Below are 19,152 nucleotides of genomic sequence, written 5' to 3'. Positions count from 1 at the left end.
TGACACTAAAGCAAAAATCTTTACACAACAAAGAAATATTTTGGTGCTTTATAAATGTAAAATTCAATATTGTTTCTTTTAGACATTAGACAACAGTTAGTCTTATTGCACTGATTTTGCTGGGTTAAATATATACTGTTACATTGATTTTGTTCGGTGTTTTTTTTAGGATTTCATTTTCTTTCTGTTTATGTGTTACCGTTCAAAAATAGATGACACTGCAAAAGCATAGCAGATTAGTTTAAAAAATGTAAACATTAAATGGTAAACAATGGTATAGACTGCGGTGGGTTGGTGCCCTACCCAGAGTTTGTTCCTGCCTTTGTGCCCTCTGTTGGCTGGGATTGGCTCCAGCAGACCCGTGTGACCCTGTTAAGATATAGTGGGTTGGATGATGACAGACTTTGATATAGAAAAAAATAAGTGTTTGTTAAAGGAGAAGACCAGAACAATAGAAATTATATTGTAATACAATAAAGAGCCATTAGACATTGTTAGAATAATTATATTAAAATCCTGTTTTGTTAAGTTGGTTACAAACAAATTTAGTTATAGTGTTTTATGAATACAATAAATATACTGTACATTGATAATGAACCAAATACAAATAGCTGTTCATAGATGAGTATTTTGTCAGTGAAGGTGTTACTGGGATACTGCAATATCAGATTGAGTTAAAAGGTCAAATGAGCATAAACAAATTAATTGTTGGATTGTTAATGTAAAGAAACTTTTATAGTTTTAAGTCAGGGGTGTTGTGGCCATGTTTTGTGAATAGGACTAAACTGAAGGCCATTAGTTACAATGATTTTATTGATTCCTGAAATATGTCCTTTTAAACAAGAATAAATCCTCCTGTGTGAAGCTGACACCAGCTCAATGCATGTGCTCTCTCTGTTCTTTATCACAGTTCCAAACACTGGTTGGATGTAAGAACAGCAGCTCTCTGACTCTAAATGTTTCCGTGGTAACATTTGCAAAACTATACATGAATCGACATTTGCCTGTGTCACTCATCCAGCTTTACAATATTTATAAATGCAAAAAATATGCTTAGAATTTGACAGCAGCCACCACTAAAAGTTTTACACCTGTTAAATTTGATGCCATTAGTTTTATTTAATTGAAAGAAATAAAGTAGTGAAAATCCACCAAGTGGTAAATCCTTTTAAAGTAGTGAAAATCCACCAAGTGGTAAATCCTTTTAGAAGCACATTATTATATAGATTAAACATTAGTGTAATCTTCCTTGACTTTGTGCAGATTTTGAATGTTTCTTCCTAAATAAAACTTATTTACATAAAGGATAATGTGCAGACTGCACAACACCATTGTCTGAGCTGGGATGTGAATCTAGCATCTGAAAGAGCAATGCTAAATATTGTGTCAAGCTTCCATCTTATGTAAATAACAATGAAAGGCTAAAATTTCAGTTTGTGCAGTCATTCTAAATTCTTCCCATTGTTTTTTTTTCTGTTTTTCTCTCTCCACAGGTCTCCGTTTTATAAATGGAAAAACTATAACTGCCATTGTGAACGACTCTGTGGTGTTACCCTCTGGAGTGCCGTCTGAGTTTCATCCTACAGAAATCCATTGGTCACTTTTTTCAAATGTGACACTGATTGCTACGTTAATATCTGGCAAAATCAGGGATAATCGATATGAACAGTTTGAGAATCGACTGAAACTTCACACCAACAATGCCTCCCTGGAAATCTTGCAGCTGCGAACACAAGATAGCATGACATATTATGTGTCTGTTTTCAATCAGAGCAGCATTGAGCACCAAAGTGAAATTACATTGATTGTCTATGGTAAGAATTTATTAACATTGAAAAGCGCTGACAGTATCTCCCATCCAACTAATCTCTATGCATTATACTGTATTCTTATGTTTCCTGCATTTTTTAATCTGCCTTATATAGTAGCACTAGCAAAATACCCGCGCTTCGCAGCGGAGAAGTAGTGTGTTAAAGAAGTAATGAAAAAGAAAAGGAAACATTTTAATAATAATGTAACATGATTGACATTGTCATTGTCATGAGTGTTGCTGTCATATATATATATATATATACAGTATATATATATTATATATATTGTCAGGGATGCCAGGGGCCACGACCCAACCGAGACGCTGTGAGGGACCGGATGTGGGTCTGTGCCCTCCCTGGATCACGTGGGGGCATCCGCCCTGGTTGCTTTAGGGGCCATGGGTTGAAGGCATGGAAGCCCCACCCTGCAGGGGCCCGTGGTCACCGCCAGGAGGCACCCCAATGCCTTGGGGACCTGTTACCTCAGCACTTCCGCCACACCTGGAAGTGCTGGGGGGGAGATTAAAGAGGACACCCGGTGAGCGGCCGGGAGAACAGCCAGCACTTCCGCCACGCTGGGACATGGCCAATGGGGGAGTGTCGGGAACACCTGGAGCTTATCCGGGACATGGATAAAAGGGGCTGTCTCCTTTCATTAAAGGCTGGAGTCGGGTGGAAGAAGGACGAGGCACGAGAGGAGTGTGGAGGCGGCCTGAAGAAAGGCATTTAGTATTGGCCAGGACTGTGTATTGGGGTTGTGGTGCACGTGACTGTGTCTGAGTGACACTGATAATTGTAAATAGTGTAAATAATAAACATGTGGTGGTGATTTACAACATGTCCGCCTGTCTGTGTCCGGGTCGGCTCCACAATATATATACATATATATATATATATACACAAACACACACATAAACATATATACATATACACACATATATACAGTATATATACATATACATCCACATATATATACATATATATGCATACAAAGTCAGCGCTGGAATATCCATCCATTTCCCAACACGTTGAATCCGACCACAGGGGCATGGGGGTCTGCTGGAGACAATCCCAGCCAACACTGGGCGCAAGGCAGGAACCAATCCTGGGCAGGGCACATGCATCATTTTCAAAACATTAACCGAACAGTGTTTTTTTAATTTATTTTTCTGAATACGTTTTTGTTAACTTAGTTCAGTTCAGAGTCGTTTCAATCAATAGATTTTGACTTTCACTTTATATATTCAGGAGTGAGTTTATATACTCCGATGTTGACTTTATATAATCAGGAATGACTTTATAAATTTTGACGCTGACTTTATATATTCAGGTTTTGACTTTATATATTCCAGCGATGACTTTATATATTCTGACGCTGACTTTATATATTCAAGTTTTGACTTTATATATTCCGACAGTGACATAGATAGATATAGATATATATATATATATATAGAAAGATATATAGATATGACAACAACACTCATATCAAAGACAAAACAATTACATTAACAATCATGTTACGTTATTTTTAAAATTTTTCCTTTTCTTTTTCATAACTTCTTTAACACACTACTTCTCCGCTGTGAAGCGCGGGTATTCTGCTAGTAAAATAATATTTGTTATTTTGTGGATTAATAACCAATATCTGTCTACTAGCGCAGGACAATTCATCAGGTATAAACGATGTTAAGTAGTGGGTTGATGTTTAACACAAATGCTTGCTCTTGACAAATATTGAACAGTATAACGTTATCACTTTTATATTTTGTATGGAATAAATAGTAAACAAAAAGTGAGACAAAATAACTGTGTAGTCAATTTGTTTTTAATGAAAAAAGACACCAAAGGATTAACTCTCATCCATATCATCCATGTGGTGCTCCTGTTGCATGAATCTGGTTGTTTATGCCTTAATTTTACTTGCACCTACTCATCACTGTGCTAATTGCACACCAATAGCGTCTTTGTTTTGCAACTTATGTCAATCGGCCGCAGGCAAGGTAGCCTGCTATCCCATCCCCCACCAAGGCAGCTGAAGTCAGACACAAAATTCTCACAGCTGAAGTCTGTTTATGTGGGAGTGAGTTGTGTGGAATTGTATAGAAAAATAATATCTCGTCATTTGAAATACATATATTTCATGTGTGTTCAACATCTACAATGATCTGTGTAAATGTACGATGATAGGTAATGTGAGGCGAGAAATGTTGAACACGTATCTAAAACAGAAAATATTTTCATATGTTACAGTAATAACAACTAAATGTTAACGTGAAGAATATAATATGTGAAGACTTAAGTCCAAATATCAAATAAACAGTTTTACAAAATGTGCAATAAAACAAATGTGCTTTTATTCAAGAATAAAACTGAAGAAAAAGAAATTGTTCAATTTAGATGTTGCTATCAATGTGTGAAAACTGAAGCCCAAATGTTAATCTATATGAGGTAAAGACGTTTACATGCATGTGTGTTTGCGCGTTTCACGGTGGAAAAGCGCCGGTCTAACAGATATCTGCTTGGCTGATGCAGGGTGAGAACTGCAGCTTTGTAATTGAGATGTTACAGGGTTGATGCTAGGTCCTCCATGCATTAATTGTTTTGTGTAATGAGCTGCTTATAATGCTACGGTTACATAATAAAAAATAAATATGGACACGGGAAGAAGACACACTGCATACAGAGAGCACCTAGGGCTTAAATCTAATACAAATATTATCAGAATAGGAAAAGATTTATGAGGAGTATCACTGCCAGTGGAAATGCTTAGTTTAAGCTTTAGTGAAGCTGAAAGAAATAATGTCATGGGGTGTGGAACAAGGAAGTGATGGTTTTTGAAAGCATGGTATAAAAGGTCATTTATCTTTGTCACTTAACATATGGCAACATAATACATCTGATTTACATCATCTTAAACAATATTAAAAAAGATAATGTTTTCCAAATGAGCTCTACTATTAATAATACATGTTTCTAAATGAGTTCACAGATAGTTTAAAATACCATAGTTACTTTCTACCAGATCAATTAACCAAAAAAAAAGCTAAAAAAAAATCCTGAAAAATATATTATTCCAGTGATAGAATAAATCTTGCTGAATAATTTGGTGAACAGTCCAGTTTGAAATGTTTGAGTCTACTGACTAACATCGTGCTGAATATCTACTGCTTGTTTCACCCTGTGTTGTGTTCTTTCACACTGTCAGTAGATTGATGTTTACCAAACTTCTTTAAAAAAGTGAGACAAGAAGGGATTCTTTTTTCACCAAGGCATGTTAAACTTAGCAAAAAGTCTTCTCTGCACCTCAGTTGCAGATTTTGATTCAATGTATGTTGTAAAGGAGAACATGTAATGACAGGTCAACCAGTTGTTCATGACCACTGAAACTTCATTTATAAAATACAGCAAGATAAACTTAGCTTGACATTCGACTTTCATTTGACATCCGGAAGCAAAAATACCAATGTCATTAAAAGCAATAATAGAGCAATTCCTATTTTGTCATAATTTGTTTTTTCCAATTGTCACTTTTTTCCGGAAATACTCCTATTTTCTTTAAAAGTCAAAAATAGCTCTCAAACACAAGAGTCCGAAATGGTGCAAAATACATGTAAAATCGGCACCAACACATAGAATACTTTTGTGAATTTTGTGATAGTCTGTTCATTTTTTTCTATATACTGTATACCCCACTCTATCGTTTTGCCCTTCACAAAATCCCAAAAATAGTCACATCCTTGAGCCACACCTGCTTTTTTCATTTTGACATTTCAAAAGAGCGGTGCAGTCCCTTCACTTCAAAAGCTAATTAGCCTGTGATTTCCTTCTCTTTCTCCCTTTCTTATAAGTTTCTTTGCTGTCAGTTTTCTCAGTTCAATTGTTTCACTGGTTGTGAGATTGAAGATGGGAATAGTTTAGTGCCACAGAAACGAAAGCTCAACAACATTTTTCACATGCTGCACTACTGCAAATAGTATACTGAATATCACTGGAAACAGAATTTGCCCTTGGACAGACCTGGTTAATTTTAGCAAACAATTATGTGCCAACCCATCACAGACAAGTCAATTACCCAAAATTTAATAAACACTGCTCTGAACGAAAAAGGCTGATATCATCACGTATGTGTTGTAGAACTCAACTGAATCGATTTGTTTGTGCTCACTCATTGATTCCCATGATTCACTGAGAAGAGCTCTTCAGAAGGAAGGAACTGTTCATGTGACTGTAAAATCTAACGTAACACCATGTAGAAATGTAATGGAGTAGGTCGAGATATTTACTGTAAAATTTCGTGAAGTAAAAGTCAAAGCTATCCAAAGCTGAATCTACTTAAATAAAGTACAGGTATGTGAAAAATGTACTTAAGTACAGTAACTAAGCAACTGCAATTTGTTACTTTCAACCCATTCTGTTAACAAGCTATTACAGATAGTTTGTATGTATGTGTGTTTTAATTTCTTCTTACATACAGCTATTTGTTTAATAGGTTTTTAATGTATGAGCAACAGTATGGTTTGATATGGAATAGAGATTTGCCTTCAATTTTCATACTTTTAATTTCCAAAATATATACATTTAAGAGCTGGCTTTCATGTGTGGCAGAGAGGAGGATTTCCACCCAGGGTGACAGCAAATGGAGGGCATTTTATTTGCTTTAGAGGATTTCAATGTGGGAATTACAAACAATGATATGATCAGATCATACCCAATTTATCTTATGTGAATAAACTAATTTTATTCACTTACAGTTTCTGTCCAAATGAAAAATAAATACTGTTTAAAACCAATACTAGAAATTCAAACATCATGATGTCATTGCTATATGAATTCAAGAAATTCAAAGCAACTCTGAAATTTTCAGTTGAGACAAGCTCCTTAAATTTCTTTGAATCAAATTCACTTTTCAAATCAGAGTTGTCAGAAAAGCAATGTGTCAGGTTCGTGATATTTATCATTGTGAGACTGCATTAATGAATGTAGGAACATTTAATGGACAAGTAAAATTCATTCAAATTTAAAATGTCACAAACTCCCGATTCTTTTATTTTACAAATTTATCTGTCTTTTTTTTTAGGTTTGTCACAATTGTAAGGCTACATTTGTATCCTTATAATTCCTATGAAAGTATTTGTTTTGTTGTTTTCAAGCTAACTCACATAACTCATCAGACTTTACTGTTGCTTACGTATTTCTGTGCATTAATGCAGAATTATTCATTGAATTGGAGGGAATCACCTGTAAATGTAGAAATTAAATAGATATGGCAATGCATTTGCTCCAGTCCGATTCAAATATGTATCACATGTGTGTCAATCAAATTGTTGTTGTTATACTAATTAACAATACTTTGATTTTTTTAAATGTAAAAATGTAATGTTTTCTGATGCATCTCATAGATTACACACTTCAGTTAACACATTACAACAACAACATTTATTTATATAGCATGTTTTCATACAAATGATGTAGCTCAAAGTGCTTTACAAGATGAAGAAAAAAAAAGAAAAACATAAAAATAAGATTAGGCAATATTAAGTTACAAAGAAAAAAGTAAGGTCCAATGACCAGGAGGAATGAAAAATAAAAAAAAAAACTCCAGAGGGCTGGAGAAAAAAAAATCTGCAGGAGTACCGAGGCCATGAGACCACCCAGCCCCCACTGGGCATTACATGTTTTAATGATTGGAGAATATTGCTTTGTGCTTCAAAACATTAACAAATGTCTGGCTAAGTTGGAAATTTTGAAATTGTTACTAAATTATAAATGTGTGAGATTGGCATCCACTTCAAGGCTGGGTACTGTCTTGTGCCCAGCGTAGCACCGACTCCCAGCCACATCAACTGGATATGTTTGTCTGAAAATGGATTGTTGTATGGAAACCATAGCCATGTTTATAATAAACTGAGGAAGTTTCTGTTCCTTTATTCTTGATGTATAGCATTTATGTAAACTTCCCTAATCGACAGTTGATTGGTCACAACATTTCACTCAAAACATGCATGAATGGTGTATTTTAATGATATAAAAGAGACAACAGTGAAATCCATTTTTGTCTTGAAACAATAACGAGATTCTTCTCCTTAATGAAGTTAAATTATTTGTGATTTTTAAATAACATACAATCCCGGACTAAAATTCATGCCCCAATGTACTTCTTGATGTGTAACTGCATTTTTGTTTCTTTGTTTCTCACTTCACTCTCGCTTGCTGCACCCAACTTTTTCTTTTGTGCTGCCTCCCTGCATACCAATTGTTGAGAACACTGGTCTACAGAACACTATTATAACTACTAGAGAAAAATGCCTTCATGCTCATGGGTACACTCAATGTGAATTTGTAGCGAAAGGCCAGAAGATTAAAAGTCCTACAGAGAAATTTTGATAAAAAGCACTTGATGGTTTTAATAACATGCTTAACACAGTTGAGGATTATGGTGGGGCAGAGTCTGTTCCAACAGCACTTGGCATAAAACAGATGCCAACCTTGGACATAACAACAATAACAACACTTATATACATAGCATGTTTTCATACATAAAAGTAGATCAAAGTGTGTTACGATAATAATGGCTGTTATGTTCAATACAGTCTAGTTGCAGACTTCCAGAGCTTCACTACATTGAGAAGGTTATCACTTTGCAATATATGTCATGTGATGATCTGCCTTGTTACATTATGGTTAAGATTAGAATTGTTGTTCAGATTGAGTACAATTTACTGGATATATTATGTTATCTTCCCTACTAGCCCCTTGTCTCTTGTCATGTGAGGTAATTATGAAGTTAATTTAGCATCATGGAGGCTGCAGTTCGTGAGTAGCTTGGTAATGTACCACATTCAATGCATTGATATGTGTCCTTTTCACATACATATAAAGACATAGATAGATAGATAGATAGATAGATAGATAGATAGATAGATAGATAGATAGATAGATAGATAGATAGATAGATAGATGATAATAATTCCCACATTAAATGAACACAGTCTCCTAAGGAAAAAGAGCTTGCTCTGCTGTATCTTATACAGTTCCTCTGTGTTCCAAGACCAGTGCAACCTGTCAATGATGTGGATCCCCAAAACCACTCCAACTTGTCATTAATGAGGACCCCCACAGTAATTTACATCTGAAAGAATTGTTTGCTTTTCATGTGAAGCAACAATGTGCCTTGTATTTTTTTTCACAATTTTAGTCTCACTCTTGAAATACCAATAGGCCTGTGAACAAAGAAGCAACTGTCTATAGAGTTTTGGAAAAAGAAGGTTGTTACCTGCCTTTATAACCACATAGGAAGTACAAAGAAAAACTAGCTATTTATTAAACACTAAAGTTATTTATAACAGGTAACTGTATTTAAAACAGTAGAGAATCAAAATGTCCAACTTAGTAAGAAAATCTATGAGCAGATGAGGAAGGAAATGAAAATAAAAACTTAAGTCGCCAGGATGTTGGAGAAAATTAAGCCATGAGGTTTCAAGGTCAAAAGACCACCCAACTCCGTCTGAGCATTCTAGAGTGTCACCACAGACAATCTTGTGAAGGATTCTCTATCGTCTTGGCATCACAGGTGGTTGCTGGGAGAGACTAGGGGGCAGTGGCACCAAATACCAGAAAATAAAAGAAAAAATACAAAAGAAGTGATTAGTGCCCAGTCTATAAAGCAACAAATAAAATTGCAATTTCTTGAAAAAAACAATTTCCTCTTCCGCCTATTATGTGGAAATGCTAACAATCATAGTAATTTCTTAAGAGGTCAAGAAGAAACAATTAAAGAGCTGTGTTTTTTTATTGTGTCTTGAATTGTTTGACTGTACTGGCAGGGTGTATCTCTAGAGGTAAAATGCAGCAGATTTTTGGCGCATTAAAACACCTCAACAGTTCTTTTATGGTTTGCTCTTGGAATACTGAACAAACTGGTGTCTAAGATCTAAGATTATGATTATGAACAATAGTAGTTTGTAATGAGAGGGCTGGGGTGCCACTCCTAAGCAAATATTTTAAAAACTCTATTTAATTAGGTAATGCAAAATAATCAAGAAATAAATGTGTTTATTTGCACAATGTGCCTGGTTTAAGCAGATGTCAACATCCATTAAAAATATGTTCCTGTATGTTTAATTTCTGTGTGAATCCCTATATTTCCTGAGTGAAGGGCATCGGCCAAATAAAAGTCTATGTAAGTCCTTGATCTTTTGGCAAGCAGGTGACCTGAGGCTGCCCTTTAATTGGTTGCTTTAAGATCTTTCAGGGGACTCAGTTCTCTGCGCCCTAGACACTCACACATTTATTGGCAGCGAATTAGCATTGCTTTAGGTTTTTATAATCTAATGTGATTGGACAATTGTCGACACACTATTTCATGCTCACGTCAATGGTTCAAAGTCTAAACCTGCCCTTAACGTAACTACAGATGAGAGAATGTGTCTTTAGGAAGATGACAGCTTCATGTGGGACTTCAGAAATTAAACAAAATTCAGTTATTTCTTTAATGATATAAACCTTCATAAATAATTCACTTGAAGAAAAAAAGGAAATAAAGAAAGTCTGACTGGACCGACCTTACTTAAGAATTCAGCAGCAGGCAAATCATCAAGGACAAGCTTACACACAGACGTTTTCCTGCTTTTGTTTTCAGTGAACTAGATTACTGTAATGCACTCCTTACAGGACCAACTAAGAAAGACCTCAATCAGTTACAGCTAGTGCAGAATGCAGCAGCAAAAATCTTAACTAGGAAAAGAAAATCTGAGCACATTTCACCAGTTCTGATGACACTACATTGGTTACCTGTGTCATTTAGAATTGACTTTAAAATACTGCTTATGGTTTACAAAGCCTTCAGTAATCTCGCTCCATCCTATATTTCCAAATATTTTTCACCTTAAACTCCAAATTGTAACCTTAGATCTTCAAATGAGTGTCTGCTTATTATTCCAAAAGCTAAATTTAAAAGAAGTAGTGAGGTGGCCTTCTGCTGTTATGCACCTAAAATCTGGAATACTTTACCAAATAAAAATAACCAGACTAATGCAGTAAAGTATTAAAAAAAACTGCTAAATACTTTTTATTTTAACTTGGCTTCCTCATATCTTCATTTAAGGTTAGTCCTGATATTCTGTATATGCATTTAATTATCATTATTATTCCTGGTTGCTCCTCAATTCATACTAACCCCTACGTTCTCTGCTGTTCTTTTTCCATTTTTTTGTGGTGGCGATCTATCCCACCACCACCTGATCAAAGCACCATGCTGTCCTTACGTTGATAAATTAAAGGCCAGAGGTCCACATGACCGTCATCTTCAAGCTCTTCCATGTGAAGCCTGAAAATCATGAGGACTGAGTGAGATCACTTATGTTAGGTAGAATGCCTAGAGGGGGCCGGGCGGTCTTGTGGCCTGGAACCCCTGCAGATTTTGTTTTTTTTCTCCAGCCGTCTGGAGTTTTATTTTTGTTTTTTCTGTCCTCCTGGCCATCGGACCTTACTTTTATTCTATGTTAATTAGTATTGCCTAATTTTATTTTGTATACTTTGTCTTTTTTCTCTTTCTTCATCCTGTAAAGCACTTCGAGCTACATTGTTTGTATGAAAATGTGCTATGTAAATAAATGTTGTTGTTGTTATTTGATGTTGACACCTAGGTATTTGAATGTGCCCATCCTGTCCGTTATGGTGCTGCTAATACTGAGAGGGTGGTAGTGCCTCTGCTGTTTTCTCCCAAAGTCTGTAATCAGCTCCTCTGTCTTGCTGACATTGAAGAGTAGATTGGTGTGCTGATGCCAGTTAGAACATTAGAACAATCTAGACGAGAACAGGCCATTCAGCCCAACAAAGCTCTCTAGTCCTATCAACTTTTTTCTTCCAAAAAACATCAAGTCAAGTTCTGAAAGTCTCTAAAGTCTTACTGTCTACCACACTACTTGATAGCTTATTCCAAGTATCGTTCTTTAGTTTGGCAGACTCTGTACTTCACCCAGGTTAAGCCTACTCATCGTTGCTAGATATCAAGCCTACCAGAGTTGTATTATCAGCAAATTTAAAAATGACATTAGAGTCATGTCCTGCTGTTGCAGTTATATCTGTAGAGGAAGTACAGAAGAGGACTCAAAACACAGTCCTGTAGAGATTCTATGTTGAAAGTGAGGGATACTGAAGTGTGGCCACACACCTGAACCACCTGGGGTGTGCCTTTCACAAAGTTAAAAATCTAGCTGCACAGATGCAGGTCCCTGGGCTTTGTGATGAGCTTAGAGGGGTTTATTGTAATAAAAGCAGAATTACAATCTATAAATACCAAATATAAAAAAAAGTCCCTTTCTTGTTATCCAGGTGAGCCAGCACTCTGAAGAATCAAGGTAATGGCATCCTATGTGGTCTACTGAAGTGATATAAAAACCTTGATGGCTCCAGTTCTTTTGGCAGAAAAGAACATATGTGATTTTGACTACCATATATACTCACGTATAAATCAATCATAAAATCAGACTCCGACTTATTTGCCATTCAAAAATGCAACCCTTAATTTTTTTTTTTTAAATCTTCTTGCCTTCTCCAATCTCGCGTTAGTTTCTCAGATGCATCGAATTTGTAGCAGCGCAGTTACCACTTTCTTTAGCCCCATCAACGACTTTTAATTTAAAACCAGCTTCATATTTTCTTCTGAGCGAATGCTCCATCGTAGATAAGGGATGCTCTTATGATAAAGTTGTATGAGGATGTGAGATACAAAAAACACAAAACAGTGCAAATGCTGCTTCGGAATAGGTTTGGGTATTACTGTGTGGTCACATAGGTACAGTACAACAGAGAGAGAGAGAGAAAAAGAGAGAGGTTAGGAGCACGCACTGACACAGCGCATTGCCGCACCCACATAGAAAAAAAGGCAGTGCGCTCTGTGGTTACTCTCTTAGGTGGGCGTTAGCATATCATAATCTCTTAGCATGAGTTTTCTGCATTCGACTTATATGACCGACATTATAAAAGGCCAGAAATTATACAGTAAAATCAAGCCCTGACTTATCCGCAGGAGAACTTACTTGCGAGTATATACAGCAACTTCATTGCTAAAAATGCAATGGGACAATAATTATTCAGACAGAATGGATGTGATTTCTTAGGTACAGAGACAATGGTGGATCTTTTAAAGCATGTTGGTACAACAGACTGGGTTAAGGGGAGATTAAATATTTCTGTGAAAACTGGTGCATGCTGATCAGCACAAATCTTGAAAACACATCCTGGAATGACATCTGGACCTGTTGCCTTCCTGGTGTTCACTTTCCTGAAAGCTTACCTTATGTCGTGTTCTCACATAGTGAGCTCTGTTTCCTCATTGATCAGTTCTCACACCACAGATGCTTTGGACTGCTGGTTGGTGGTGGCAATATTCATATTGAAGTGCACATAGAAGTTATTAGGCTTGTCTGTCTGAGAGGTATCAGCACTCACTGTGCTGTAAGTAGTTGCATTATAGTCTGTTACTGTCCGTAGACCTTGCAACATGTGCCTAGGATCAGACTGTTCAAATTGCAGTTTCTCCCCATATTGTCATTTAGTGACCTTCACAGTTCTCTTTAGATTGTACGAGGCATCTTTACAATCATCAATATTCCCACACAAGCTCTGAGTTGCATGCAGCTGTGCTGGTGTTTAGTGCATCCCAGATGGTTTTGTCCATTCAAGGTTTCTGGTTTGGGTAAGTCCTGATGATGATTCTTGGTGTAGATTAATCTGTGAAAATCCAATTTAATAAGTCATACATTGATTCATCACCAAAACAGCACCTAAAATTTTCCCAGTTGGCAACATTCAGCGCGTCCTGGAGAATGACCTGTGATTGGTCTGTCCAGCACAAGACCTCTTGCATGACTGGAGCATCCTACTTTAACGTTTGTAACTGAGCATGATTGAATATACTCAATGGAGGCAGGCATTTAAACATATAGCAAAAGCAGAAATATTTATAATATCTTCTAAATGTAAAAATGACAGTGCTGTTCCTTCCTGAATGCAGAATAAGAGAAGTAAAAAAAGACCAACTAACTAAATGACGGGAAAAATGGCTTTTGGACCAAAAACCTTCAGCCACAGGGTCTAGTGAGTTCCTCTTGAATAAATACTTATTTAAAATATGTACTAACAAAGCAAAAACAGTGAGACTTTTTGGGGCACCCATAGGTAAACCCTGGTGTCTCTATGACTGTTAAAGATGGTGTTTCTTCTGGTTAAGACCATTTCTGATTGAAAGAGGCAGGTCCAGGTGGACAATCTTCCAGTCTGCAGAGGGAAAGACTACATTATTGTAAAGTGCCAACCTCTGGGGTGGCGGAGACTTACTGTCACCAGAGCCCATAAAATGCCCCCTATAATACGCATATGTGCATGTCAAATTATCATTTTTCACTTTGATGAATGTGGCTGTGCAGTTAATGAAAAATGTGATTTATGATATTTTTAAATGTAAAAAAATTTTTACAATAGAATGCATGTTAGGATTATTTGTTAAAGGATATTGGGGGTATTTGGGTTACTTATTGCTGTTTTGACTGTTTTCTATTTTGCAGATAAACTTCAACCCCCCAAACTGGAGGTTTTACAGACTTCGAATGAAAACAACGAATGCACTTTCAAATTTGAGTGCTCAGTACAACAAGTAAAAAATGTGGATTACTTTTGGAATGCTATGACCACTAATGTAACCTGGAAGGAAAATGTGCCCTCTTCAGAAAACAGAACATCCGTTTTAAAGATTTCCCAAGTTCCAGTGAACTTAAATGTGACATATAATTGCAAAGTGTCTAATAACATGACCAAAGCTTCAGCTACAATGTCAGTAAGCTGCATTGGTAAGTAAGCAAACATACTATATTGTTCAAGGAAGTTGAAGTGTTGTTGGAAGGCACAGGCATGTAGTCAGTGGCATTACCACCTCATAGTGTGTAGACTCCAGTGTCATTTATGTTCTTGATGCAGTGTGTGCATGTCATCAGAGTATTCATAGAAATGTGACCAGCAGACTCTGCTGACATTACATAGCCAGGTTGAATGTTACCACTAAAACCTGGAGGGGGTAAATGAAGTCCTTTTCTACCTTTTGCTCTTTGTTACCAGGAAAGACGTTATGTCTTCTGGACCCTCTCAAAAATATGTACCTTTTTTGTAAATGTGCGTAGTCTTCTTGCATTATTCAAAAAGTGAAATGACAAACTAAGCTGCAAATTTAAATAAAAATATGAAAATATATTTTAGTGACGTAACATTGTTGTATTGTTGTTTTACTACTATATTTTGTCCATTGCGGACATTTTATTGTGTTCCTCTACACAACTCCAGAAGCCGCAAAAAAGTGCATGGCTATTTCATATACTAATTTGAAAACTTTCTTCAGTTTATATTTCTCTGCTTACATTTTCTGTTATTGAGAGTTTACTGAGTACCATAAATAATTACAAGAAATAAATGGTGAAAATTGTAATAAGTTGTTACATATAATATTTTATTGCTTAAATATATTAGTAATGATTTCATTATTTAATAAACATTGAGAGTAAAAATATTGAAAATATTTTATTTTGTGAACTTTATAACATAATGTTCCTTTATTAACTTTGTTTCTAAATGTTCTTTTTTACAGCAATCAAGAATGATTCCCATCGACACCAGACACTTCTAATCATTGCCTTCTTCTTCGTATTGTTTGTGATAATCTGCAGTTTTATATTTGTTTCTAAGAAAAAAATAAAGAAAACTCTTAATTGAGAGATCAATAAATACTGTATTTTAGGTATGGCTATGATTTTAAACAAAAAATAATTATATTCAGTAAAGATCAGCTGGAGATCAAAAGCAAAAATGATCATTTTTATATGTCCTGCAACTCATTTTGCACAAATTGCAGTGTTACAATCACTGTTATGAAAATGAGCACAATCTGAATTTAGAAGGATTAGCAGTGAAGACGTTGGACTAGTCATATAGACTGTCATTTTGAATATTAATAAATGTATTAATGCATCTATTTCAGGATTAGTTCTGAAGAAACACCAGAATGAACACCATAATCATGAAATGAACAAGAGAGTTAAATGCAGGTGTATGGATAAACTGATTAATGACAACTAGTTATGGCAAGTCAAATTATCATTTAGAGATATCATTAAAACATTTAAGATTTCTCAATATTTAAAGGTGTCTCCAAATCATTTATAGATATCTGTAAATGATTTAAAGATATATGGAAATTATTTAAATATATCATTAAATGTATGTCTAATTCAGATACAGTATCTTTAATACACTTCAAGATATCTTTAAATCATTTAGAGAGATCTTTAAATGAATACTTGCGCATTTAAGTATATCTTTAAATGATTTGCAGATCTCTAAATACATTAGAGAAATCTGTAAATTGCCAAAAAAAGTCATACATTTTTCAGTATAAACTTTAAATAAATTATTTTAGTCAAAGTGACCTTTAGAGATATATGTAATTTATATAAAGATATCTGGAAATCATTTAAAGATGTCTTTTATTAAAATACATAAAGATATCTTGGTTCTTAAGATATCTAAATGGTTCAAAGATATCTTAACTGCATTTATTAATTAAATCAAGATATTTTAAAATTAGAACATTAGAACAATCTAGACAAGAACAGGCCATTCAGCTCAACAAAGTTTGCCAGTCCTATCCACTTAATTCTTCTAAAAAAACGCCAAGCCTAGTTTTGAAAGTCCCTAAAGCCTTACTGTCTACCAAGTGTCTATGGTCTCTCTTAATGTTTGTGTGAAATTTACCCTTAACAAGTTTCCAACTGTGTTCCCTTGTTCTTGATGAACTCATTTTAAAATAATAGTCTCAATCCACTGCACTAATTTCCTTCAAAATGTTAAACACTTCAGTCAGGTCACCACTTAATATTTTTTTGCTTAATCTGAAAAGGTTCAGATCTTTTAAACTTTCTTCATAATTCATTTCCTGTAGTCTTGGAATCAGCCTAGTTGCTCTTCTCTGGACTGGACACCAAAACTGTACACAGTACCCCACATGTGGCCTCATCAGTGCATTATGTACTGATAACATTAGTCTTACAATAACATTGCTGTAAAGCATGAGTATAAACTCCTTGGACTTGTACTCTAAACACTGTGATATATAACCTGATATTTTATTTGCCTTCCTAAAGGCGTCTGAAACTTGATAGCGTAGACTCCATTAAAACTCCTAAAATCTTCTCATAAGGTGTACTTTTCAGACCATTCTGTATTCAAACGTAACAGTTTTACTCCCTATGTGTAATACTTTACATTTACTGACATTAAATTTCATCTGCCACAAATCTGCCCAAGCCTGTATGCTGTCCAAGTCCTTCTGTAATGATTTAACGGATTCCAGATTATCTGCCAGTCCTCCTAGCTTGATATCCTCTGCAAACATAACCACCTCGTTACTTATATTCCTATCAAAATAATTTTTATATACTCTATATACTCAAGTATAAGTCGGGTCTTGAAACCCGAAAAATCAATCATAAAATCAGACCCTGACTTATATGCCCGTTCAAAAATGCGACAATTAATTATTTTTTTTTTACATCTTCCTGCCTCCTCCAGTCTTGCATCAGTTTCTCTGACACATCGAATTTTGTTGCAGCAGTGCAGTTACCAATTTCTTTTGCTACTTCAACGACGTTTAATTTAAAACCAGCTTTATATTTTCTTCTAATCGAACTCCATCGTAGATAATGGATGCTCTTACGATAAAGGTTTTATAAGGGTGTGAGATACAAAAAACACAAATCAGTGCAAACGTTGCTTCCCGAGTAATTTGGGTATTACCATATGGTCACGTAGACACAATAGATAGAAATGATACAGCGCATTGCCACACCCAAATAGAAAATAAAAGCCGTGTGCTCCATGGTTACTTGCTCAGATGGGCGTTAGCATATCATAATCCCTTGTACCAATAGCGTGAGTCTTCTGCATTCGACATATACGACTGACTTTATAAAATAGCAGAAATTATACTGTAAGATCAAGTCCCGACTTATCCACAGGAGAACTTATCTGCAAGTATATATATATCTATACTAATAAAAGGCAAAGCCCTCACTGACTGACTCACTGACTGACTCATCACTAATTCTCCAACTTCCCGTGTAGGTAGAAGACTGAAATTTGGCAGGCTTATTCCTTACAGCTTACTTACAAAAGTTAAGCAGGTTTCATTTTGAAATTCTACACGTAACGGTTATAACGGTCGATAACGGTCGACAACGTCCGCCATGTTGAACTTTCTTATTTATGGCCCCATCTTCACGAAATTTGGTAGGCAGCTTCCCTGCGCCAACCAAAACTGATGTACGTACTTATTTCGATGGTATGACGCCACTGTCGGCTGCCATATTGAACTTTCCAACGTCACTAATTTTCCAACTTCCTGTGTAGGTAGAAGGCTGACCCCATCTTCACGAAATTTGGTAGGTGGCCTCCCTGCGCTAACCAAAACCGATGTACATACTTATTTCGGTGGTATGATGCCACTGTCGGCCGCCATATTGAATTTTCCAAACGTCACTAATTCTCCAACTTCCCGTGTAGGTGGAAGGCTGAAATTTGGCAGGCTCATTCCTTACAGCTTACTTACAAAAGTTAAGCAGGTTTCATTTCGAAATTCTACGCGTAACGGGCGTAACGGTCATAACGGTCAACAACGTCCGCCGTGTTGAACTTTCTTATTCATGGCCCCATCTTCACGAAATTTGGTAGGCGTCTTCCCTGCGCTAACTAAAATCGATATACGTACTTATTTCGGTGATATGACGCCACTGTCAGCCGCCATATTGAATTTTCCAAACGTCACTAATTCTCCTACTTCCCGTGTAGGTAGAAGGCTGAAATTTAGCAGGCTCATTCCTTACAGCTTACTTACAAAAGCTAAGCAGGTTTCATTTCGAAATTCTACGTGTAACGTTCATAACGGTCAACAACGTCCGCCATGTTGAACTTTCTTATTTATGGCCCCATCTTCACAAAATTTGGTATATATATACAGGGTGGTCCAGGTCTAATTATGTAGATCCAGATCATCTGGATGACTTTGATTTATGCGGGGAGGATTCCAGCAAAATCGATTCTTCATCTCGTCAGTTCGCACTCTTCTCGATGGTCCGGGATTTTTCAAGTGATTTTTCTATGTAATAAACTTAAAAAGTTATAGCCTAATGAAAATTGCATAATTAGATTTGGACCACCCTACATATTAAAACGTATTTAAACATCTTTAAAAACAATGTTTTACATATATCTCTAAATAATACTTTGGCTTGGCATA

At 35.8% G+C, this 19,152-nt stretch overlaps 1 protein-coding gene across 1 annotated transcript in view; it reads left to right on the top strand.

Annotated features, from left to right (window-relative positions):
* The window catches only part of si:cabz01074946.1 (natural killer cell receptor 2B4), a 38,321-nt gene extending 22,744 nt beyond the window's left edge, over positions 1–15,577 (top strand). The window contains exons 2-4 of the mRNA XM_039741827.1: positions 1,494–1,814; positions 14,381–14,662; positions 15,451–15,577. Of these exons, the coding sequence (XP_039597761.1) occupies positions 1,494–1,814; positions 14,381–14,662; positions 15,451–15,575 (728 nt within the window). The 3' untranslated portion in view covers positions 15,576–15,577. The remainder of the gene's footprint in view (positions 1–1,493; positions 1,815–14,380; positions 14,663–15,450) is intronic.
* Positions 15,578–19,152: the final 3,575 nt, after the last annotated feature.

The sequence above is a fragment of the Polypterus senegalus genome, chromosome 18 (assembly GCF_016835505.1).
Source record: "Polypterus senegalus isolate Bchr_013 chromosome 18, ASM1683550v1, whole genome shotgun sequence".
NCBI lineage: Eukaryota > Metazoa > Chordata > Cladistia > Polypteriformes > Polypteridae > Polypterus > Polypterus senegalus.
Note: the sequence above shows the minus strand (reverse complement) of the source record. Positions and strands in the feature narration are given on the sequence as shown.